The following is a 26,177-nucleotide window of genomic DNA, read 5'->3' as shown; positions in this document are numbered from 1 at the left end:
AAAATGACTACAATAATGCAAAGGAGATTGGAATGAAATGAACTAAACATCTGGGAAAGCGAGAGAGCGGGGCCTCCCTTCCTCACTAACGTTTCACTGAAACACTCAAATATAACTTTCCCAACTTCCACCTCAGAAACTATAATTGTTGTAAACTACAGCGGTTCAATGTTTTCTAGGAATAGACTAACTTACTTTATTCAGCTAGCTAACTTGGTACAGCATTCTTCCGTGAAAACCGTCCAGGGCACCAAATCCTATGACGCCACAGCCAACTAGCATGCCAGCCTCCAACAACATGGTTTAGCACCAATACTCGGCCACAACAAACCACCAGTGTGTCAACACGCCAAGCAGATCATTCGTGTCCGTGTCTAACGTTGTGTAAAGTTCTGGGTTAGTCCCGACAGCTTGAGCGAGTCCGTCGTCAACTTATTCAGCCAGTTAGTTAGCTAGAATAGTTAGCATACTAGCTAGCCATTGCTTTCTGCCAACGAAACCCCTCCTCCCACGGCACGAACACACAGAGAGAGCCAAGCTAACGTTAACTAGTCACCCATGTCCCGAATTCCCTTGAACGACTCTGGTTACCAGTATGTAGAAACAAAACACAAATGTAGGTTATAACTTACCCCTAGCAGCTACTGTTAGCCAGCCAAGTGCAAAGCTAGCCACTGAATCGACTCAGCCAGTTTGCGTCTGTTCGCTAGGTCGTTCCAGCTATTGTTTAGTTAGCTATCCAGGTAGCAACAAGCTAGCTATATTTCGAGCACAGTAGCTACTAACTTCCTAACGCCAACGCTTCAGACAATGAGGTTAGAAAAACAGCTGAATGGTAGGCAACTAGCTGGCATAATTACAGGTACTCTCAAGCGTGAAACAACTATCCACAGTTGCTAATAGTTACCAGTAGCTACCCGCTAGCTAGTCCAGGTAGTGGGTTAGCTAGCCTCGTGCTTTACCGGGCTCAGCCGAATACAATACTTACCTACAATAAATGCCTACAATAACCTAAGATAACTACAATAACCTACAATAACTACCTACAATACCTACAATACCTAACTACAATCTAAATACATGGTTTAAGCTTTACTCGACACCATAGAAGCCATATAAGCCAAGCTTACCTCCCGCCAGAGAGATACACAACCTAACCCGACGACAGTCACAGTACCCACAGTACCCGTCAATGAAGACTGATTTGTGCCGCACTCAAAACAACTGTTAACTCTGAACTGCAAAATCTGCGAGTTCAAGACAACTGGGAACTCGAGAAAAAAACGAGCTTCAACTGGGAAATTCGTTTTCGAACGGTCATTCAACTCAGAATTGTAAAATCCGGAACTCGGGCCTCTTTCTAGAGCTACGACCTGAAGATCACAGACATCATCATGATTCGACCTTGTTTTTTTCAGAGTTCCCAGTTGTCTTGAAAGCACCATAAATCCAGAGAATGCCAGACTTTGATGACAAAATCTGCCCACAAAGGACTGCCGCGCCACCTTCCTATTCAAGTGAGCACAGCACAACAAGGTGAGTCCAAAAATGTATTGTATGCTGCTGCATAAATGATGTAATATGCCAGGGAGATATGTATACTGTAGCTAAGAAAGTAATCCTAAGTGTATGTTGTGTAGTAAGCTGTCAGTAGCCCATGCGCCTCACCCTAATAATTTGGTCAATTATTTGTCTGTTAGTTTGCTAATGGACGCATGTACATTTGTGTAATATAATGGAGACAATTAATTTTGCCTACTGTTCTGACTTGGTGGTGCACATGTAGCCTATAGCCTGTTTTAGAGAAATGTAATCATTGTCATATAAGCTTTCATTGTCTGCTTATATGCCCCCTTTATTTATCCTACGGTTCTGACTTGGTGTACAATTAATTTTTTGTATACTCTGGTATTTACTTTAGTGATTTACTTTGGCAAACTGAGATTACATTTTAATAAGGCTTGCTGGGGTAGAGGTATCAAACTGACTGATTATATTGTCAGTGTAGCCTGCTGTAGCTTACGTGGGATATCCAGAACTTCTTAACAATAACATTTAATCTATCATTTTGCAACTATCTGTTACTGCATGTGCACTTTATCAAGGTCAGAGTTTAATGTACAACCACTTGTAGAATATAGGATACAAACCATGCTCTGGTAGTGAATTACCCTCTGTGCTAATTTCAATTAGGCTAATGATACCCATTGATTCTCGAATAATATAACTTATTAATGCCCTGAGAGGTTAACCCCACCCCCTCCCAATATCTGGGGGTACTGAATTGTAATATAGATAGATACAGTTGAAGTCTGAAGTTTACATACACTTAGGTTGGAGTCATTAAAACTCGTTTTTCAACCACTCCACAAATTTCTTGTTAACAAACTATAGTTTTGGCAAGTCGGTTAGGACATCACTTTGTGCATGACACAAGTAAATTTTCCAACAATTGTTTACAGACAGATTACTTCACTTATAATTCACTGTATCACAATTCCAGTGGGTCAGAATTTTACATACACTAAGTTGACTGTCCCTTTAAACAGCTTGGAAAATTCCATGGCTTTAGAAGCTTCTGATAGGCTAATTGACATCATTTGAGTCAATTGGAGGTGTATCTGTGGATGTATTTCAAGGCCTACCTTCAATCTCAGTGCCTCTTTGCTTGACATCATGGGAAAATCAAAAGAAATCAGCCAAGACCTCAGAAAAATAATTGTAGACCTCCACAAGTCTGGTTCATCCTTGGGAGCAATTTCCAAACGCCTGAAGGTACCACGTTCATCTGTACAAACAATAGTACGCATTATAAACACCATGGGACCACACAGCCGTCATACCGCTCAGGAAGGAGACGTGTTCTGTCTCCTAGAGATTAACGTACTTTGGTGCGAAAAGTGCAAATCAATCCCAGAACAACAGCAAAGGACAAGGTACAAAAGTATCTATATCCACAGTAAAACGAGTCCTATTTCGACATAACCTGAAAGGCCGTTCAGCAAGGAAGAAGCCACCGCTCCAAAACCGCCATAAAAAAGCCAGACTACTGTTTGCAACTGCACATGGGGACAAAGATCGTACTTTTTGGAGAAATGTCCTCTGGTCTGATGAAACAAAAATAGGACTGTTTGGCCATAATGACCATCGTCATGTTTGGAGGAAAAAGGGGGTTGCTTGCAAGCCGAAGAACACCATCCCAACCATGAAGCACGGGGGTGGCAGCATCATGCTGTGGGGGTGCTTTGCTGCAGGAGGGACTGGTGCACTTCACAAAATAGATGGTATCATGAGGAAGGAAAATTATGTGGATATATTGAAGCAACATATCAAGACATCAGTCAGGAAGTTAAAGCTTGGTCGCAAATGGGTCTTCCAAATGGACAATGACCCCAAGCATACTTCCAAAGTTGTGGCAAAATGACTTAAGGACAACAAAATCAAGGTATTGGAGTGGCCATCACGAAGCCCTGACCTCAATCCTATAGAACATTTGTGGGCAGAACTGAGAAAGCGTGTGCGAGCAAGGAGGCCTACAAACTTGTCTCAGTTACACCAGCTCTGTCAGGAGGAATGGGCCAAAATTCACCCAACTTATTGTGGGAAGCTTGTGGAAGGCTACCCGAAACGTTTGACCCAAGTTAAACAATTTAAAGGCAATGCTACCAAATACTAATTGAGTGTATGTAAACTTCTGACCCACTGGGAATGTGATGAAATAAATAAAAGCTTAAATAAATCATGCTCTCTACTATTATTCTGACATTTCACATTCTTAAAATAAAGTGGGGATCCTAACTGACCTAACACAGGGAATTTCTACTAGGATTAAATGTCAGGAATTGTGAAAAACTGAGTTTAAATGTAGTTGGCTAAGGTGTATGTAAACTTCCGACTTCAACTGTAGATAGATAGATAGATAGATAGATAGATAGATAGATAGATAGATAGATAGATAGATAGATAGATAGATAGATAGATAGATAGATAGATAGATAGATAGATAGATAGATAGATAGATAGATAGATAGATAGATAGATAGATAGATAGATAGATAGATAGATAGATAGATAGATAGATAGATAGATAGATAGATGCAAATATAAGAGTGATTGCATATCCCCAGTCACAATTTTAGAACACAATTTCCTTTAACCTGATAGCAATATCATACATATGTGATATAATGTTTGTCTGCCAGTGGGTTTGATTCTGACCGGCTGGTGTTGTGTGCTGGCTAGGCAGTGGCTGTGCGTTGCCCATCCCCAACGAGGAGTGAGTGCCTTGTATGGAGAGCAACGCGTGATGATGATCGTTCTCAGGCAGGGGGTGGGGGTTGAGTGGAGTGGGGGGCTTGGAAACCTATCCGCTCGGGAGGGCTCTCTCACACACGTTGCCTACACACACTGTTCCGTGCTGGCGAGCAGAGGAGATAGGAGAACCGGGCGTCCTCCATATCCACTCTTGTCCTAAACACACAATGCGCGCGTCTTGTAGGATTACCGCCGGAGATCTGACACACACTCTTTGAAAAAGACATACAAACACAAACTCACCAGAGGGAGACGAACCAGCTGAGATTTGTTTTCAAACTGCGTGACAGGTCCGCTGAACGCGCAAGAAGACGCACACGGTTCCAGGATTTGGACTGCTTCACGCATCTCTTTCCCTGTCTGGAGTCGGTTTTTATTATAGTGTGTTGGGAACTCCGTTCAATCATGGATACCTACAGCTCCTTCACCGCTCTGCTTTTACTTCTGGCTTCGTTAAATAGTGTGTCAACCGTGCAGTTCCCGTCGCCACTTCTGTGAGTAGCCTTACCAACGAGAGTTTGTCCTCCGATGACAGCCTGTGTGCTTTCCCTTTACTAAACCTAAAGCAAAATAGACAATTATTTAAGGCTATTATGATGTAGGCTAGTTGTTATTTATATTGTTATAATATAAGTATACAATTATAATAGGCCTATTTAACTATGTTGTTATTATTATTAATAGCCTTATAATAGCCTACAACATTTTTGAAAAACTTGCATTGCATTGCAAACCGTTATATCCATCGGTTTATGAAAATAGACAGCCATGTGTTTCAATGGAAATGGATAACGTCTTCGAAAACTGTGACAATGTTTGAATTGTGCTTCTGGATCTTGCTGAATTTAGCCTATAGTTAATAGCCGACTTCGTTTGATTAAACACACTATACACTTTGAATTAGTGGCGGATTAATCAGTCATAATAAATAGGCTATTGTCATTACATAACTCAGGGGCGATTTTATTTAAAAAATGTATGTGGGGGGGGGGGCAAGAACCAGTCATGGGTGGCCATGGGTAATCAGCCAATTGTATCACAAATAGCTTTGAAAATTGCCTTAAACTACGATGTATTGTACTGAATAACTGTTTCAACTGTTCATTTGTACCTTCCCTAATTTATTCAAATAAATACATTTGAAGTTAGCAAAATGTATCCATATTCAAGTTAGATACTCATAGATGTTCAGTGGTAACTCCCCCTCCAATACATTGTTTTCACCTTCAAGGAATTTTTTGAAAGTGGATGCTGATTAACTGCATTTACACAATTTAAAAGCTCAAAAATTATATTTGGAAAACAGCAAAAACAGGTAAAAATGACTTCAGCCATTATCACCTTGGCTGCTGTAGCTTCATTCACCTCAGGTGATAAGGGTAATGCATAACATTCTAGAACAAACACATGCCATAGCCTACAGAAAATTAGCTGCTACAAACTAGCATCTACACACTAGCTCAGCACCTGTCAAGTCAAACAGCAGTCACCTAGCCATCCAGCCTAGTCTCATAGACTAGATGTAACATAGTAAATGTAAATCCGGGACACTCAAATTAGTATATGTTACATTTGGTATGGTTACATAAGACAGAAGGTTACTTATGGCAAAAAGATATGCGAATGTCTAGCAATCCAAAGGTTGCGTGTTCGAATCTAATCACAGACAATTTTAGCTAATTAGCAAATTTGCAACTACTAACTAAGGGGAAGCTACTTTTCAACTACTTAGCATGTTAGCTAACCCTTCCCCGAACCCGAACCCTAACCTTCCCCTTCCCCGAACCCTAACCTTAACCCTTTAACCTAACTCCTAACCTTCACCCTAACAACTAACTCCTAGCCTAGCTAAAGTTAACAGCTAGCTAACGTTAGCGTTAGCTACCTAGCCACGTTAGCAACAACATGCAGTGGCATTGTAATTATTTTAGGAATGACATGCTTCTTTCCTTCTATCTACACTGATCTATGTTCTGTTCTCTTGGTCCCCTGGAGATGTAGTGATCCATTTGGCTGTCATCCTAATGGCACCGACCAGAGGATGATGTCATACTGGCAGAGTATACCAGCCATAGGCATAGAGTTTTTATAGACACTGAGTGTTATAGAGAGAGATTTTATAGAGACTAAGTGTTATAGAGAGAGATTTATAAACACTGAGTGTTATAGAGAGATATTTTATAGACACTGAGTGTTATAGAGAGATATTTTATAGACACTGAGTGTTATAGAGAGAGATTTTATAGACACTGAGTGTTATAGAGAGAGATTTTATAGACACTGAGTGGTTGATGCTGACTGCCTGACACATTGTACCCTATGAAAAATCAGTAAGGACTTGTAAAAGTTGTTAAACTGGCAATGATTGAGAAATCCAAAATTATTTTGAATGTCTTTTGGGCTGGCCGAATGATGAGTTTCTGACACGCACCGGCATCTAGTATTCTATTGGTTCCTTAGACATTGAAGAAGTAGTGTGAACGACTGGATTTAAATCTGGGTCTTCAACCCACCACAGGACTCTATTAGCCTAGGCATTAGCTCGGGGAGTTAACAGAAGTTTTCAGGTCTCAGCCAAGGATTCTCATCACGTGAGAGAGGTTCACTGAACTATCTTACCTTGACTCTGGCTACCAAGGCCTCTCTAGGTCGTATGACCTTATCTATGGACAGAAGTTGCTATAGCCTGGTCCCAGATCTGGTTGTGCACTTGCCTACTTCATTGCCATTGTCAAGAGAGCGTAAACAGACTGGCAACCCGGCTAGCTATAATCCTTGACTACCATATAAAGCTGACTGGGTTTCTCTTTTTCTCACTATTGCCATGATCAGAGCTGCAGCAGTTGGCTGTCCTCGGGTTGGCAGTGTAACCATACTGCTCATTTTACTAAATTGACATTGATTTTGATTGACTATTACAGAAGAAGTATTGAATAATAGAATGAACACAGAATGAACACACACACACCGGCTGTTGAGTGGAGCTTTTCAACTTCTTGGCTTAAGAGTTTTTTATTCTGTCTGTCTCGTTCTTTAGCTTTCGCTCTCTCTCTCCTCTCTCTCTCTCTCGCTCTCTCTCTCTCTCTTTCTGCCTCTCTCGCTCTTTCTGCCTGCCTGCCTCTATCTCTATCTCCCTCTTTCTCTCCCTGCCTCTCTCTCAATTCAATTTCAATTCAATTTTTTCAATTTAAGGGCTTTATTGGCATGGGAAACGTGTGTTAACATTGCCAAAGCAAGGGAAGTAGATAGTAAACAAAAGTGAAATAAACAATAAATATTAACAGTAAACATTACACTCAGAAGTTTCAAAAGAATAAAGACATTTCAAATGTCATATTATGTATATATACAGTGTTGTAACAATGTGCAAATAGTTAAAGTACAAATGGGAAAATAAATAAACATAAATATGGGTTGTATTTACAATGGTGTTTGTTCTTCACTGGTTGCCCTTTTCTTGTGGCAACAGGTCACAAATCTTGCAGCTGTGATGGCACACTGTAGTTTTTCACCCAGTAGATAAGGGAGTTTATCAAAATTGGGTTTGTTTTCGAATTCTTTGTGGATCTCTCTCTCTCTCTCTCTCTCTCTCTCTCTCTCTCTCTCTCTCTCTCTCTCTCTCTCTCTCTCTCTCTCTCTCTCTCTCTCTCTCTCTCTCTCTCTCTCTCTCCCTGCCTCTCTCTCTTTCTCCCTGCGCCTCTCTCTCTTTCTCCCTGCCACTCTCTCTCTTTCTCCCTGCCGCTCTCTCTTTCTCCCTGCCTCTCTCTCTCTCTTGCTCCCTACCTCTCTCTCTCTTTTCCCTGCCCCCCTCTCTCTCTCTCTCTCTCTCTCTCTCTCTCTCTCTCTCTCTCTCTCTCTCTCTCTCTCTCTCTCTCTCTCTCTCTCTCTCTCCCCCCTCTGACTCTGTCTCGCTCACTTTCTCCTGCTTTCTCTTATTGTTGCTTGTTTCTCTCTTTTCATATTGCTCCCATCTCTTGCCCCCTCCCCACTCTCTATCTTTCTATTCCTCTCTTTTCCCCTCTCTCTGTCACTGTGCGTGACTGCATCTCTGTGCTCCAGCATTAACCTCACATGCCAGTGTCTGTCTGCCTCAGATGTTCTATAGCCACTCTTCTCCATTTCTCTCTCTCTCTTTTTTGATTTATCTCTCTTTTTCTCCTTGAGATGGAACATGTCTCCTAGGCTGCTCCATGGCTTTGAGGCAGATAATTAACATAATCGAATCTGAAATGCAAACTCTTATGTCAAAGATTGTGACCGGCGCCAGCCAGCCAGTCAGCCAGTCAGCCAGTCAGTCATTCAGTCATCCAGCCAGTCATCCAGCCAGTCAGCCAGCCAGCCAGTCAGTAAGTCAGTAAGTCAGTCAGCCAGTCAGCTATTCAGTCAGTCAGCCAGCCAGTCAGCCAGCCAGTCGGTCAGTCAGCCAGTCGGTCAGTCGTCAGTCATCTATTCAGTCAACTAGTCAGTCAATCAGCTAGTCAATCAGCTAGCTAGTCAGCTAGTCAGCTAGTCAGCCAGTCAGCCAGTCAGCCAGTCAGCCAGTCAGCCAGTCAATCAGTCAGCTAGTCGGTCAGTCAGTCAACCAGTCATTCAGTTAGTCATCCAGTCAGTCAGTCAGCCAGCTAGTCAGCCAGTCAGTCATCCAGTCAGTCATCCAGTCAGTCAGTCAACTAGTCAGTCAGCTAGTCAGTCAGCTAGTCAGTCAGTCAGTCAGTCCACAAAGAACAGAGCAGGGAAGAAAGGAGGGGATGTATGGGGGGTGTTTGTATTTACCTTAATGTAGTCATCTCATCTTTTAACATTTTAACCCAGACAACTATCCTCTATCCATGTTGGAGGGACGCTCATAGTCGTGTTCATTGTTCCTACGCCTGAACATAGGAGCAGAACTATCTCATCCCAGCTTGTTTAGAAGTGTGACTAGCTACCACATTGTTTTGCTCTGTGTTTTGCTATTTTGAGTATTTTGTATGTCACATTTTGTCAACATTTTATTTTAAGGTTATAAACTGTTTGTAAACATCATTATGTAGTTATTAATCAATACATTAAGTAAATGCATGCATAAGGCCTTTTAGTAACTTGATCACATGATTACGAAATGTATTTTCTACAAAATACATGATTACAAAATATATTGGCTACAAAATACAGAAATTAATTACAATTAATGATTTACAAACAGGTAGTTAATGGGTAATGAGCTATTAAATAATGCTTTATAAGCACTTTATTAACCCCCGTTTAAATAAAGCTTCACCCTATCTCTATATATAAATGGTATTTTGGCTTGATGGGTGCATGTCATGTTATCTGGTTCCAGTTAAGCATGTGATCACATTCGTCTTGCTTTTGACCCAGGCTCTACTCCTCTCCCTCTATCTCTCTCCCTTCCCTCTTCCACTTTCACTCTCTCTCTCCCTCCATCTCTCTCCCTCCATCTCTCTCCCCCTCCCTTTCCCTCTCTCCTCCCCTCTCCTCCATTTCCATGGTTCCCATCTCCCTCCTCGCTGCGTTTTTCCCTGTCAGATTTAAAGCATAATTAGATTTCATGCTCAACCAGCTGAATATATATATGCCTTTTCGTGTTCCCAACCCTGTCTCCACTGATCTGCTGGCATAATGTAAAGACCGCTCCAACCGCACTCTCTGCACTCACCGAGGCAATGGGAAATAAAGAGATAAAGATGCTATCTGTGTCAGTACATAGGGACTAGAACACAATGGTGTTTGTTGAGCGTGTATTCAGAGGCTGAGTTGAATGATTAGGAGGTTCCATTGACTCAGTGGGTTGGAGTGTGGAGCATCCAACACCATGGTTGTGGGTTAATTTTCCGCATGGGTTTCTTATTCTGAATATATATTTTAACTTTCAACTGTCAGAGGTAAAAGAGTCTATTTATGACCATATTAACAGTAATATATTTTAGAAAGGTGTTTGAAGCCAACCCGGGTTGTATGTCTGTGTATGACACCGCTCCCCATGAGAGAGCTGGTGTTAGCAGGTATATTTCAGGAGGAATGCCCACGGCCCATCTGCGTAAGCAGCTAAAGGCTATATCTGTTACCCAGCTAACCAGACACTAGGGCACACGGTCTGGGCCCACGGCAATCTCTGGTGCACTCTCTCTCTCTCTCTGAAATCTCTCTCTCTGAAATCGCTCTGATCTGTCTCTGTCTCTGTCTCTGTCTCTGTCTCTGTCTCTGTCTCTGTCTCTCTCTCTCTCTCTCTCTCTCTCTCTCTCTCTCTCTCTCTCTCTCTCTCTCTCTCTCTCTCTCTCACACAGGCTATATTTAGGTGATCTGTCTAGCCTCTAGGGGAGGAGGTGAATGTCCTGACTCTGACTGAGACCTGGGGGTTGTACTGGTCTGGGATATCTTTGTACCGTGCTAACTCGTTCCCCCCATACCCCATACATCTCCTCCACGCTCCACCACTGAAGGCTTGGGGATCCACACTTTATGTGCAGCCTCCTGTTTGTTGCTTTAGTGTCCGGTTTTAGTGTCTCCCCCACCCTCTCCTCCGGTTCAGACCTCTGGGAAGACTGAAAGACTACTTTGCCTGACCTGATGTGTGTGTACACTAGGAAGACTGGAAGTAGAAGTAATCACACAGCGCTACGCTAAAGCTAAGCTGACCTAGGCTACGTCGTCCCCGGCCATCTGTGGCACATGGTACCTCCCAGAGTTTTCCATTGCGTTCCGAAGACGTTGCCCGGGAGATGTTGGGAATCGGAATGGTTAACAGCTGTTTGGACCGATGCCCTATCAACCACAGGAACCACGTCTGTATGTAACGCTATACAGTATTCCTGAATCCTGGAGCAGGGAATGAGATCTTGGATTTGACTACAACACCTTGTCTATCTGTTGAGGCAAAAGGGATGGTCGTTTTAAGACATCCTTGTCTAAAGCCACACTAAAACCACCAGCTCCATAACGTTTTGACCAATCTGCTCTAAACTCACAGAAATTTGACTAAAGGGAAAATTCACAATTAATTTATAATTTCTTTACCTTGGAAATAGTCTAACTGCAATTTACGATGAGTCATGATTCATTGGCTATATTCACCACTGACTAACACATCCTATAATACCCCAAAACAACGGAGGCTCAGTTATAACTGCTTCATGTCCATTAGTCTGTCAGTCCACACATTAATCCCAGACCTTATAAAGTAAATAATAAATAAATAACAGAGGGATTTGGACTCGATGGGGCTTGTGGTCTGTGTAATGGAGTCGTGTGGACACAAGTGGCGTTTACAACACTGGTTGTGTCAGTGTGGACTCATCAGTGAGAAACCTCAAATCTGAACAACCCCAGCAAAGAGGCACTTAGCCTTATTGTGTGGGTGGTAGATTGATGTTAATTTGATATTTTTAACACGTCACATGAAAGAGGGTATAGTGTATCTGGTGAGGCAGATGGGATGGATGGGTAAGGTTGATCCAGTGGAGTGGGAACTCCGGTGCAGGCGTTTCGGATTGTCAGATGTGTGATAGAGAGAGGGATGGACGGAGGGAATGGGAGAGATGGAAAAAGAAAGAAGAGGAGAGAAAGGGAGATACATGGATTTGTGGACACAGACTGGTATGCCAGAGGAGATTCCAAATGTGTAAATAAACTGTTTTGGGTGTTTGTTGACTGTCCCAGACTTAGGATCTCTGTGATGGATCTCAGCTTCTGTCTTTTCAATCAGGACTTGTTATGGCTCAGCACTGGGCTAATTGGACTAGCACCCACTCCAGGCTGCATTTCTATGGTAACCAGAAATTACACATCACCCCTGGGTGTATTTTTACTGTGTCTGTTGGAACATACTACAGTACATACTAGATGTTCTTCTTGAATTGTTTAGCATTTCGTGAATTAAATATACACTATTCTCCCCTCGCGTGTGTGTGTGTGTGTGGAAGTGTTTAACTATACTATACTATAAGAATAGTAAACAAACAAAAAAAATACCAACTGGGGACATTTTGTTAGTCCCCACAAGGTCAAATGTTATTTCTAGGGGGTTTAGGGTTAAGGTTAGAATTAGTGTTAGGGTTAGAATTAGGTTTAGGAACGAGGATTAGTTTTAGGGTTAGAGTTAGGAGCTAGGGTTTAGGGTTAAGGTTAGGTTTTGGGGTTAGTGTTAAGGTAAGGGTAAGGGTTAGAGTTAGGTTTAGGGTTAGGGGTTATGGAAAATAGGATTTTGAATGGTACTGAATTGTGTCCCCACACAGGGTTAGTTATACAAGACGTGTGTGTCAGGCATCATTGTATTGCGATATAGTGAGATATATTAAAGGTATTTGTTAGTGTATACTGAAAAGACCGTTGCAGGTTAGGTTGATTGTCATTTTGTGATGTCATGGTGATTCCACTGTAGGGGAAATTAACATGCCTGGACAACAGTGGACAGTCTCTCCTCTCCTCATATACTCTCTGTTGTAATTTATACCATAAGTACCCATTGGAGTGCAACAAGCATGGTTTCCATGGGTTCCCACATAACCAGCCGCCTCAAATCTAAGCAGTGTTCTGTGTTCCGGTACTCTGACTTCTTAACAGGAAAATGATGGGGGGAGAAGAGTGAAAGAGAGAAGAACATCAATAACCTCTCGCCGCCCAGGATAATGAGGACGGGAGACAGCTACAAAGCCTACAATTACTGTGTGATTGACCTCAATAAATAAAGAGGATATTATCCTTTAACTGGCTGTTTTGCCTCCCAGGGAGGCAGGGAGGGAGGGAGGGAGGGGAGAGAGTGATAGCGAGCGAAGGAGATGGTTAAAGTGAAACAGACTGAATGAGAGAGAGGAGGTTAGAGGTAGAGGGAGAAATGGAGGGAGAGAGAAAGCAAGCGAGAGCAAAGGAGAGATGAAGTGATAGAAAACAAGGAGAGAGGGAGCAACAGAGAAAAGAGCGAGAGCAAGGTAAACGGGTACAGTGAGAAAAATAGATACCAAAAGAGAGAGAGAGACTGTTTGTCTTCTCCAGTGTTCTGTCAGGTTGGTTATTAAAGCCTACTGCTCCACAGTACCAGCTCTTATTAGGTATCTGGTGGCTAAATTATAGCCTCTCTCTCTCTCTCTCTCCCTCTCTCTCTCTCTCTCTCTCTCTCTCTCTCTCTCTCTCTCTCTCTCTCTCTCTCTCTCTCTCTCTCTCTCTCCCTCTCTCTCGCTCTCCCGCCTCCTCAAGCCTATGTCACTGGTATATCCCTCTTAGTAGATTAGAAGGAAAAATCACCACTAATAAGGGGTAAAAAATAAATAAATAAAATTCAGTCTGCGCCTGTCTGTCAGGCGGCTGCTGCCTGCTGCCGTACTTCTTCTCCCTGACAGTTTGACAGTATTTAGAGATCAAGTGTGGCTCCGCTGACAAAGTGTGAGTGTCAAAACAGCCCTGTGTTAACAGCAGAGAGTGGAATGAAGAGGAGAGGAGTGGTGGAGAGGAGAGACTCAGGAAGTTGTATGTTTAGTCTAACAGGCTGCCGTGCAGTTGCGTCGCTACAATTAACATAAACTTGGGAAATGTTGAACTTTGGTTGCTAGCTCTCGTTGCGACTTTTAAGTCTCTGTGTGTGTCCTTGTGTCTCATCTCCTCCTTTCACTGAAAATGACTGGTCGCTGGTAGTTAGGTCAGTGATTATCTCTATTAAATGTGAGTTGTAACTGCTCAGCCTAGGTTTGTGTCCTGTCCAGAAACACATCCTACCCCCTAGTTCTGATGATCTGAAAGGATTGGATAGGTGTAAGCTGCATGGCAAAATCTACACCCAGCCTATCAGGGACAAGATGAAACTACTACCATACCTAGCCAAATCTTTCAGATCTAAATGAAATACTGAGGGGGGCTATTGGTTGTTTCAGGATGGGGCCTTGGCCTCTTTGCCGATCTGTTTCAACTTGATGCTAGTGCTCAGGAATGATGGGTCTTTTGACTTTGCAATCGATGGAGCTCTCGGCGGGCTAGAGGTGTTCACATGGTGTCAGGTTCTGTCCTGACAACCCACATTGTGCACACCTGGCAACCATCATTGCGCACACCTGCTCCCCATCGTTAAGCACACCTGGACTTCATCCCCACCCTGATTACTCTCCCTCCATATAGCCCTCAGCAGCCTCAGTCATCAAGCAGTATTGGTTTTGGTTAAGTTCAGTATGCTTCTCCTGTTTTGTACTATCTTCATGTTTATTATTGTTAAACTCACCTTCTGCACCTGCTTCCTGACTCCCTGCGTATACGTTACACAAAGAAAGTAACAGTATGGTTCTGGAGTCCGAACATTACATTTTACACTGTAGGCTTGACTCAATGCTTTTTGTGAGAAAGATTGACCCAGTGGTGGAAAACTCCCATCTTTACTGCCTGCTTGCCAGCTCTAGCTGAACCTAGCAATGTGTGCTAGTTAGCCTATTTTGCAATGCCATTACAACTGAGAAATAAAACGAACTAAACTTTTCTTAAACAATAAATATTTACAGTAGTCTAGCATACTTAGCATGAAGCTAACACATTATATGAGGCACACACACAAAATGCCTCATAAGTTCATTATAAGGCCTTATGATACATTCGTGCATTGTAACACTAATTGAAGCGTGTATCGGAGTATGATTATTCCGTGACATTTTGGGGGGGGTCTCTATTATTTTTTCACTCTTTTTTATTTTATTTTTAATGGCCCTATAGTAAAGACATGTCATTTAACGGTAATACATGTATCACCTTTTACCTTTGGCATGAACACAACCAGTCATGATGTTTTCATCTTATTGTCAAACAAATCACTTCAAAAAGTAGGCTACCTGTGCATGTTCGTCCACTCCAAAATAATTCCAGCATCCAATCAGTGCACTGTGCACTGGCGCCATTTGAATCTGTTACAAAACACCAAAAGGTGTAATGACATTCGACGATTGTCATTGGGTTTACACTCTTGTAGCCTGAATTAATTGCTGTGTTTTGCTGACAAAAGGACGTTTTTTGTAGGAAGAAAAGTTGAGAGACCTGAAAAGGGGCTGAAAAATGGGGACTGTCCCGGGATGAATAGTGCAGCCACATGGGAAAACATTGTTTAAACCATGATACAAAGTTGGGGGTGTTTGTTTCAATATGCTTTTATTTTTATATTTACCACTGTAGCATTACAAATTGCATTTTAAACATATACACGCTTAGAAAAAAGGCTTCTAAAAGGTTTATTCGGCTGTCCCCATAGGATAACCCTTTTTGGTTCCATGTAGAACCCTTTTTGGTTCCAGGTATAACCCTTTTGGGTTCCATGTAGAACCCGCTGTAGAAAGGGATCTACATGGAACCCAAAATGGTTATTCCTGAAACCAAAAAGGGTTATTCTAAGGCTTCTCCTATTGGGACAGCTGAAGAACCAGTAAAGGTTCTATATAGCACCTTTTTTTCTAAGAGTGTAGGAGAATGGTTCAGTTACCTTCTGGTGTGTATTCTAAATGCTTATCTGGATATTGGAACATAGCCATTGCTTCAGTTTTCAGCTACATAAAGCGGGCTGAAATGGCTGCATCATTTTGAAAAAGAAGCTGGGTGAAATTGAGAGGAGAGAACAGAAATGGCCTCAGTAGTCTAAAGTAACTCGAGGGCTAATCCAGCCAGCGGTCAGACAATGATGCTCTCACTCGGAGTCAGACAAGCTATTCTGGGCTCTCCACTCCTCTGTAACAGGCTCTGGGATTGGACGCTCCATTCTGTGCTGTGCGTGGTTATTGGCTAAACACGTTATTCTTGGGCACCTTGTTCACCATGGCCCTTGAGCAAGGCACTTAACCCTAACTGGCTCCAGGGGCGCCGTACTACTATGGCTGACCCTGTAAAACAACACATTTCACTGCACCTATCCAGTGTATGTGACAATAATTACATATATATATATTTATTGTTGGTTACTCAGTTTAGTGGTGTACTGTAACATATGGTGTTGTGTTTCCAAGTGAGTCTTTGAGATAGGTGACCTGATTGGGGACAGCACTGTTAAATGGTGTTGTGTTTTCAAGTGAGTCTTTGAGATTGGTAAGCTTATTGAGGATAGTACTGTCAAAAATATATTTCTAGGGCACTTGGGTTCAGGTCCTACTCTACCATTCAGGGAACTCTCAGGGAACTCTCAGGGAACACTCAGGGAACAGTTGTTCTATTATATGCTTCATCACACCCCGTGATATAGCACTTCAGTTGATGTTACATAATACAGACCCTTTCAACACCCCACCCACACGCACTGTACAGAGTCCCCGCCCATTTGATTAGGCTAAGAGGGCCTGTGAAAGAGCTGCACCTGTCACCTTGACCTTTGAACCCCACTGACCTCATGTGACCCCCTTTTGTCTTCTGAAGGCGCTCTGGTGTGGTGCTCTGGTTTCAATGGTTTCCAACACACAGGTGACAGCTGGTCTGGGGAGGCGTCTTCTGTTACACACACAGAGAGAGAGAGAGAGAGAGAGAGAGAGAGAGAGAGAGAGAGAGAGAGAGAGAGAGAGAGAGAGAGAGATCTTTGTCTAATGACCAGTTACTGTACAAGGTTAATAGGTCATATATATATAAGATGCTCATTCTGTAAGGTTAAGATGCAATTGAAAGATTGAATCAAAAGATGACCCAAAAATATCCTCATTCACAGTAGTGGGGAACTCTCCAATTAATTCTCAGAACAATTGAAATATCTTTGTCTGATCGCCAGCTGCTGTACATGGTGGGGTGTATTTGGATGGCTTACTGATTTTGTGAAAATGAATAAAAAGACTCAAGTTGTCATATGTCAAAATAACTGAATGCCATATGTAACAGGACAATACGTTTTAACTGATTCAATAGTCATCACCTGTCCTGTCTGCATTAATTCCCGTTTAGCCATATGAAAATCACGACCTCTCCATCAGGAATTCACAGACACGCATTAAATTGAAATGACTCGGTAAGAAACCTTGTGAGAGGTCCATGTCATTTCTTTATATATTCATCCAAAATGAAACCAGTCCTCTCTCTCCTCCGGCTCACCTCCGGCAGTGTACCCGCGTTGATCTGCGCTCTGCTCTCTCCACAGAGCAAAACAAACCCAAACGTTACATTGTGTAAGAGGAGGATGGCGAGAAGGAGAAAAAGAGAAAATGGAAAACTGCCACCGTTGTCTAAATGCGCACAGTCTGTTGTGTGAGTGGGGGATGTTAAGAACACAAGCAGCGAGAGAAAAGGCTCTAGGGGGGTTATGGGTCTCTCTCTTTACACTTGGCTGAGTTTCATAAGGCTCCACTCAGTCCCAGCCCCGGAGTGTGCAACTGGCTGTAATGCTCGGCTCTCTCTCTCTGGCTCACCAGACATTTTGGGTTTTCCCGCCTCAAAGCCTCCCCCCCCCCCACCCCCACCCCCACCCCCATTTCCTTTTCACTAGGGAGAGAGTCAGAGGGAGGGAGTGAGAGGGGGAAGGTGAGGGGGTAGGGCGATGTTATCTAATTTTTCCATGACCCACTCCAAGTTTCCATCCTCTCAGAGGGCTCTGTTGAGCTCTTTAAGTGTTGAAACCTCTTTTTTTTTAATCTTTTTTTTTACATTACTTCATGGTTTGTCTTTGAGAGAAAAGCAGTGCTTTTCCTCCTTTGTGGTAACATTGTACTTTTTCCACTATGTGTTGAGGGAGAGCTTGTCTTTTTAAACAATACAAAATAAACATTACAAGAGCCCTCATTTGTTTAGAGACATAAATAATAATGATTTTCTTGTCCTTGACTTTAGATTATGCTTTTTTCACAGTTGTTAGTTCACAGTGTACCAGTAGTAATGTGGTGTTATTTCTTTACCAACACTCTGACCTCTGGGTCCTCCATAGCTGCCGGAGGCAAGGGGACAGTTACATGACCTTTACCCAGAAACGGTGGCCCCTCCATGGGACGAGGTTTATTGTTGTTCCCCTCTCCTCATTACCGGCTGCCTCTCCTGTTTCAGACAAGTTATGGGGCTGAACTCACACACACAGAACAAATTGGCTATACCATCTGTCTGTAGTTATTATACAGTATTGGATACTGTAAGAACTAATCATTGTTTAATCGCGAAGCAGAGTTGGCTTTTGGCCAGATTTACTAAGCTCTTCCACCTGTTATTGATTGCCTGAGGGAATACGGCATAAAAGCTAGAACATAAGGTCAGTATTCAGAGAAGGAATCAAAATGGTCGGCCCATATGTTCAGTGCTAGAGCCTCATCATAGAGAATATCAAGTCTATTCATTATTTTATAAATGCTGCGTTCTAAATGTGAGCTGTTTCTCTCTGCATCTCCTGTCCAAATGCACACCTACTCTAAGTGCCCCTGTTGGGAGGAGGAACACATTTACATTTTAACAGAGGACCTCATTGCCAAGGGCCCCTGTTGCATCTGCCTAGCCTGTTGGATAGGACCAAGGGACACATTTCCAGGGCGCAGACAAAAGCTGACTCTACAGGTTAGGACCTTGCTGTGACCCCTAGCAGCTATTCCTGCTGTGAGCTAAGGGCTATGAGTAGAGGTGTGTGAGTGTGTGTGTCAGTGGTGCTGGCTCAGTGGTGCTGGCTCAGTGGTGCTGGGTCAGTGGTGCTGGCTCAGTGGTGCTGGCTCAGTGGTACTTGGTCAGTGATGCTGGCTCAGTGGTGCTGGCTCAGTGGTGCTAGGTAAGGGGTGCTGGCTCAGTGGTGCTGGCTCAGTGGTGCTGGCTCAGTGGTGCTAGGTAGGGGTGCTGGCTCAGTGGTGCTAGGTCATGGGTGCTGGCTCAGTGCTGCTGGCTCAGTGGTGCTGGCTCAGTAGTGCTGGGTAGTGGTGCTGGCTCAGTGGTGCTAGGTAAGGAGTGCTGGCTCAGTGGTGCTGGCTCAGTGGTGCTGGCTCAGTGGTGCTAGGTAAGGGGTGCTGGCTCAGTGGTGCTGGGTCAGGGGTTCTGGGTCAGGGGTGCTGTCTCAGGGGTGCTGGCTCAGGGGTGCTGGCTCAGTGGTGCTGGCTCAGTGGTGCTAGGTAAGGGGTGCTGGCTCAGTGGTGCTGGCTCAGTGGTGCTAGGTAAGGGGTGCTGGCTCAGTGGTGCTGGGTCAGGGGTGCTGGCTCAGTAGTGCTGGGTCAGTGGTTCTGGCTCAGTGGTGCTGGCTCAGTGGTGCTAGGTCAGGGGTGCTGGCTCAGTGGTGCTGGCTCAGTGGTGCTGGGTCAGGGGTGCTGGCTCAGTAGTGCTGGGTCAGTGGTGCTGCCTCAGTGGTGGTGGCTCAGGGATGCTTGGTCAGGGGTGCTGTCTCAGGGGTGCTGGCTCAGTGGTGCTGGCTCAGTGGTGCTGGCTCGGTAGTATATCATGCACTGATATCTTCATGGAGGGGGTAGGTTGAAAGGTGTGTGTGTGTGAGCGTGAATGAGTGCGCAGCCGTGAGTGTGTGTGTGATCAGAAATGTGCTGACAGTACTCCAGCCATGCCTCCAAGCCCCCCAGGACAGCTGCTTCTCTGAGCTATAAATATGTTTTACAGCACGAGCCCCAGTCACATTACTGTGTGGGTTATTAGATATTATAAACTGGGTGGTTTGAGTCCTGAATTCTGATTGGCTGAAAGACATGGAATATCAGACCGTATACCACGGGTATGACAAAACGTTTAGTTTTATTTCTCTAATTATGTTGGTAACCACTTTATAATAGCAATAAGGCTCCTCAGGTGTTTTTGATACAGTGCATTCGGAAAGTATTCAGACCCCTTGACTTTTTCCACATTTTGTTACATTACAGCCTTATTCTAAAATTAACCATTTCTATTTTCCCTCATCAATCTACACACAATACTCCATAATGACAAAGCAAAAACAGGTTTTAGAAATTTTAGCAAATGTATATAAAAAATTACCTGGAAATATCACATTTACATAAGTATTCAGACCCTTTACTCAGTACTTTGTTGAAGCACCTTTGGCAGCGATGACAGCCTCGAGTCTTCATGGGTATGACGCTACAAGCTTGGCACACCTGTATTTGAGGAGTTTCTCCTATTCCTCACTGCAGATCCTATCAAGTTCTGTCAGGTTGGATGGGGAGTGTTGCTGCACATCTATTTTCAGGACTCTCCAGAGATGTTCGATCGGGTTCAAGTCCGGGCTCTGGCTGGGCCACTCAAGGACATTTAGAGACTTGTTCCGAAGCCACTCCTGTATTGGCTTGGCTGTGTGCTTAGGGTCGTTGTCCTGTGGAAGGTGAACCTTCGTCCCAGACTAAGGTCCTGAGCACTCTGGAGCAGGTTTTCATTAAGGATCTCTCTGTACTTTGCTCTGTTAATCTTTGCATCGATCCTGACTAGTCTCCCAGTCCCTGCTGCTAAATAACATCCCCACAGCATGATGCTGCCACCACCATGTTTCCTCCAGCCGTGATGCTTGGCATTCAGGCCAAAGAGTTCAATCTTGGTTTCATCAGACCAGAGAATCTTGTTTCTCATGGTCTGAGAGTCTTTACAGTGAGGGAACAAAGTATTTGATCACCTGCTGATTTTGTACGTTTGCCCACTGACAAAGACATGATCAGTCTATAATTTTAATGGTAGGTTTATTTGAACAGTGAGAGACAGAATAACAACAAAAAAATCCAGAAAAACGCATGTCAAAAAATGTTATAAATTGATTTGCATTTTAATGAGGGAAATAAGTATTTGACCCCTCTGCAAAACATGACCTAGTACTTGGTGGCAAAACCATTGTTGGCAATCACAGAGGTCAGACGTTTCTTGTAGTTGGCCACCAGGTTTGCACACATCTCAGGAGGGATTTTGTCCCACTCCTCTTTGCAGATCTTCTCCAAGTCATTAAGGTTTCGAGGCTGACGTTTGGCAACTCGAACCTTCAACTCCCTCCACATATTTTCTATGGGATTAAGGTCTGGAGACTGGCTAGGCCACTCCAGGACCTTAATGTGCTTCTCTTGAGCCACTCCTCCGTTCTCACCCAAGATTTGAAGGTACATGGCCCCGTCCATCGTCCCTTTGATGCGGTGAAGTTGTCCTGTCCCCTTAGCAGAAAAACACCCCCAAAGCATAATGTTTCCACCTCCATGTTTGACGGTGGGGATGGTGTTCTTGGGGTCATAGGCAGCATTCCTCCTCCTCCAAACACGGCGAGTTGAGTTGATGCCAAAGAGCTCAATTTTGGTCTCATCTGACCACAACACTTTCACCCAGTTCTCCTCTGAATCATTCAGATGTTCATTGGCAAACTTCAGACGGGTCTGTATATGTGCTTTCTTGAGCAGGGGGACCTTGCGGGCGCTGCAGGATTTCAGTCCTTCACAGCGTAGTGTGTTACCAATTGTTTTCTTGGTGACTATGGTCCCAGCTGCCTTGAGATCATTGACAAGATCCTCCCGTGTAGTTCTGGGCTGATTCCTCACTGTTCTCATGATCATTGCAACTCCACGAGGTAAGATCTTGCATGGAGCCCCAGGCCGAGGGAGATTGACAGTTATTTTGTGTTTCTTCCATTTGCGAATAGTCGCACCAACTGTTGTCACCTTCTCACCAAGCTGCTTGGCGATGGTCTTGTAGCCCATTCCAGCCTTGTGTAGGTCTACAATCTTGTCCCTGACATCCTTGGAGAGCTCTTTGGTCTTGGCCATGGTGGAGAGTTTGGAATCTGATTGATTGATTGCTTCTGTGGACAGGTGTCTTTTATACAGGTAACAAACTGAGATTAGGAGCACTCCCTTTACGAGTGTGCTCCTAATCTCAGCTCGTTACCTGTATAAAAGACTCCTGGGAGCCAGAAATCTTTCTGATTGAGAGGGGGCCAAATACTTATTCCCTCATTAAATTTCAAATCAATTTCTAACATATTTGACATGTGTTTTTTTGTTGTTGTTGTTATTCTGTCTCTCACTGTTCAAATAAACATACCATTAAAATTATAGACTGATCATTTTTTTGTCAGTGGGCAAACGTACAAAATCAGCAGGGGATCAAATACTTTTTTCCCTCACTGTAGGTGCCTTTTGGCAAACTCCAAGCGGGCTGTCATGTGCCTTTTACTGAGGAGTGGCTTCCGTCTGGCCACTCTACCATAAAGGCCTGATTGGTGGAGTGCTGCAGAGATGGTTGTTCTTCTGGAAGGTTCTCCCATCTCCACAGAGGAACTCTAGAGCTCTGTCAGAGTGACCATCAGGTTCTTGGTCACCTCCCTGATCAAGGCCCTTCTCCCCCGATTGCTCAGTTTGGCTAGGCGGCCAGCTCTAGGAAGAGTATTGGTGGTTCCAAACTTCTTCCATTTAAGAATGATAGAGGCCACTGTGATTTTAGGGACCTTCAATGCTGCAGACATTGTTTGGTACCCTTCCCCAGATCTGTGCCTCCTGTCTCAGATCTCTACGGACAATTCCTTCGACCTCATGGCTTGGTTTTTGCTCTGACATGCACTTTCAACTGTGGGACCTTATATAGACAGGTGTGTACCTTTCCAAATCATGTCCAATCAATTAAATGTATCATAGGTGGACTCCAATCAAGTTGTAGAAACATCTCAAGGATGATAAATGGAAACAGGATGCAACTGAGCTCAATTTCATGTCTCATAGCAAAGGGTCTGAATACTTACAGTTTTTTACAATCACTTTGGTACTAATTTCAGAACCTTGACGTCATTTTTCAAAACTCTAGACACAAAACTCACAACCAATGATCAAAATGCACATTTTTCAAAACTCTAACACTTTTTTCAATTGCTTGGATACAATACACATAAAACTAAGATCATTTGTTCATTTAACAAAAGTCACCTGTTCAATATGACACAACTTAACATCAAAGTACTACTATTTCAAAAGGCAATTCACACATTACATTTCAGATGAGTGTCTATTCATTTCATTACAATTATCCAACTATTAATTGATACAACTGCTCAAAATGATAAGTAACTGTTGCATTGCTCTTAATGCATAGTTGTATGGAAACATACAAACAATATTCCATGTTTAGATCATGAAAGTTTCAAAGTAACGAGATTCATTGTCACCATTTAGCGTGGAGCATGAACCAATTAGACTACATTATCTATGGATGTAATATTTCATCATCATTCTTTATCAGACACCGTTTCTATGGTCCCCTTGTAACCTTCCTTGATGAGCTCGATCAGGCCTGTAGAGCTGGTGGCGTGACCTATGTCATTGTGTGGGATAATGTCAGGTTCCACCATGCTCATATGGTGCAAGCATGGTTTCAGGCCCATGCACAATTTACCACCCTATATTTACCCCCATACTCTCCTTTCCTTAACCCGATTGAGGAATTTTTCTCCACATGGAGATGGAAGGTTTATGATTGGCGCCCTCATGAACAAGTCACTCTTCTCCAGGCCATGGATGATGCATGCAATGACATCACGGGAGACCAGTGTCAGGCCTGGATTTGCCATGGCCAAAGGTTTTTTCCAAGATGTTTGGCTAATGAAAACATCCATTGTGATGTAGATGAGAACCTGTGGCCAAAACCACAAGACAGAGTTGATGAAAATGTAGAAGTTCAGTAATCACTCCTATGTTTTGCTTTTTACAGTACAAGCAAGCAAGTTGAGGAACACTGCATTTGATGTTTTACAGTACTGTATTGTTTTTCATCAATATATTTCAGATTTTGTTCAATGATTCCACTGTGTCTGTAGTATTCTCTCTACTACTGCAGTACTTTTACAGGGATGTATTTACATGTAGTACCATAATGAAATATGTATCACCTATTTTGTACTACAATATTTAATGATCGTACGAACAATGACACAGTGAAACTATCGGTTGCTTGTGTGTGGGTGATCTAAATTAACGTTTCATTGGTATTTCACAATACATTTGTTTTTTGAACCAATGATTGTGCAAGTGCAAAATTTCTTTAAAGATATGAATGCACAATGCAATGTTTTGAACATTGGACAGCCTGTGTTACAAGTGATGACCGTTTTGAGTTTTGTGTCTAGAGTTTTGAAAAATGACGTCAAGGTTCTGAAATTAGTGCCAAAGTGATTGTAAAAAACTGTATGTAAATAAGTTATTTCTGTTTTTTTTTGTAATACATTTTTAAAAAAAAATATGGGGTAGTGTGTGTAGATTGCTGAGATATATTTGTTTTAAATCAATTTTTGAATAAGGCTGTAACGTAACAAAATGTTGCGTCGTGCCTAAGAACTTAGTCGTGGTATATTGCCATATACCACACCTCCTCGGGCCTTATTGCTTAAAGATAACACATATCCAAAGTCTAGGGCTAATGCAATTCAAAAAAATTATAAAGCATGCGTGTGTGTGTGTGTCTGTGTGTGTGTTTTTGTCTGTCTGTGTGCGGGTGTGTCTGTGTGTGTGTGTGTGTGTGTGTGTTTGTGTGTGTGTGTGTGTGCGGATGTGTGTGTGGGTCTGTGTGTGTGTGTGTGTCTGTGTGCAGGTGTGTGTGTGGGTGTGTGTGTGTGTGTCTGTGTGTGTGTGTGTGTGTCTGTGTGCGGGTGTGTGTGGGTGTGCGTGTCTGTGTGTCGGTGTGTGTGTGTGTGTGTGTGTGTGTGTGTGTCTGTGTGTGGTGTGGGTGTGTGTGTCTGTGTCTGTGTGTATCTGTGTGCGTGCGTGCGTACGGGCGTGTGTCTGTGTGTGTGTGTGTCTGTGTGCGGGTGTGTGTGTGTGTCTGTGTGTGGGTGTGTGTGTGTGGGTGTGTGTGTCTGTGTGTCTGTGTACGTGTGTCTGTGTGCAGGTGTGTGTGTGGGTGTGTGTCTGTGTGTGGGTGTGTGTCTGTGTGTGTGTGTGTGTCTGTGTGTGTGTGTGTGTGTGTGTGTGTGTGTGTCTGTGTGCGGGTGTGTGTGTGTGTGTCTGTGTGTGGGTGTGTGTGTGTCTGTGTGCGGGTGTGTGTCTGTGTGTGTGTGTTGGTGTGTTGGTGTGTGTCTGTGTGTGGGTGTGTGTGTCTGTCTGTGTGTGTGTGTGTGTGTGTCTGTGTGTGTGTGTTTATGTGTGTGAGTGTGTGTGTCTGTGTGTGTGTGTGTGTGTGTGTCTGTGTGCGTGTGTGTGTGTGTCTGTGTGTGTGTGTCTGTGTGCGGGTGTGTGTGTGTGTCTGTGTGTGTGTGTGTGTGTGTGTGTCTGTGTGTGTGTCTGTGTGTGTGTGTGTGTGTGTGTGTGTCTGTGTGCGGGTGCATGCTTGTGTGTGTGCTGCCATGTGTTTCTCCCTAGAAGATGAGCCTGTATCACGTCTCACTTGTCAAGTAATAAGATTCATCAAGGTGTTTGACACTTGATGGGTTTATGGATATGGATTCACACTTCCTCCCCTAACTATGTTGAGGGTTCATGTACGGCTACAGTGTCCTTGAATTCAGGGATGCCTCCCAAATGGCACCCTATTCCCTATATAGTGCACTACTTTTGACCAGGCTCATAAGGATCTAGTCAAAAGTAATGCACTATATAGGGAATAGGGTGCCATTTTGGACACAGACCATGTCTCCTCTAGGTCTGCATTTAGGTGTTTAAAGTAGATTTATCTTCAGTTTAGACACACTGCTACCCGCTGTTTGGAAATATGCACACTCAATCACTGTGTTTACCTGTGCATGGACCATTCACCCACTTCTAGACTATTCCCTACTGCTAGTGTAATGAATGAACGAACCAATGCAGTCCACAATCCCCACGTCAACCAAGCGTAGATTGCCTCGCTATACAGTGAGGGAAAAAAGTATTTGATCCCCTGCTGATTTTGTATGTTTGCCCACTGACAAAGAAATTATCAGTCTATAATTTTAATGGTAGGTTTATTTGAACAGTGAGAGACAGAATAACAACAAAAAAATCCAGAAAAACGCATGTCAAAAATGTTATAAATTGATTTGCATTTTA

The 26,177-nt window shown here is 43.3% G+C and overlaps 1 protein-coding gene across 1 annotated transcript in view; it reads left to right on the top strand.

Annotated features, from left to right (window-relative positions):
- The first annotated feature begins 4,555 nt into the window (after nucleotides 1–4,555).
- Nucleotides 4,556–26,177, top strand: part of LOC311129045 (voltage-dependent calcium channel subunit alpha-2/delta-1-like) — a 193,801-nt gene continuing 172,179 nt past the window's right edge. Inside the window, exon 1 of the mRNA XM_084161304.1 lies at nucleotides 4,556–4,808. Coding sequence (XP_084017430.1) covers nucleotides 4,720–4,808 — 89 coding nt within the window. The 5' untranslated portion in view covers nucleotides 4,556–4,719. The remainder of the gene's footprint in view (nucleotides 4,809–26,177) is intronic.

Source organism: Coregonus lavaretus (genome assembly GCF_964263955.1).
Source record: "Coregonus lavaretus genome assembly, chromosome: 5".
Classification (NCBI taxonomy): Eukaryota; Metazoa; Chordata; class Actinopteri; order Salmoniformes; family Salmonidae; genus Coregonus; species Coregonus lavaretus.
The sequence above is the reverse complement of the archived record's forward strand: the minus strand, read 5'-3'. Positions and strand labels throughout refer to the sequence as shown.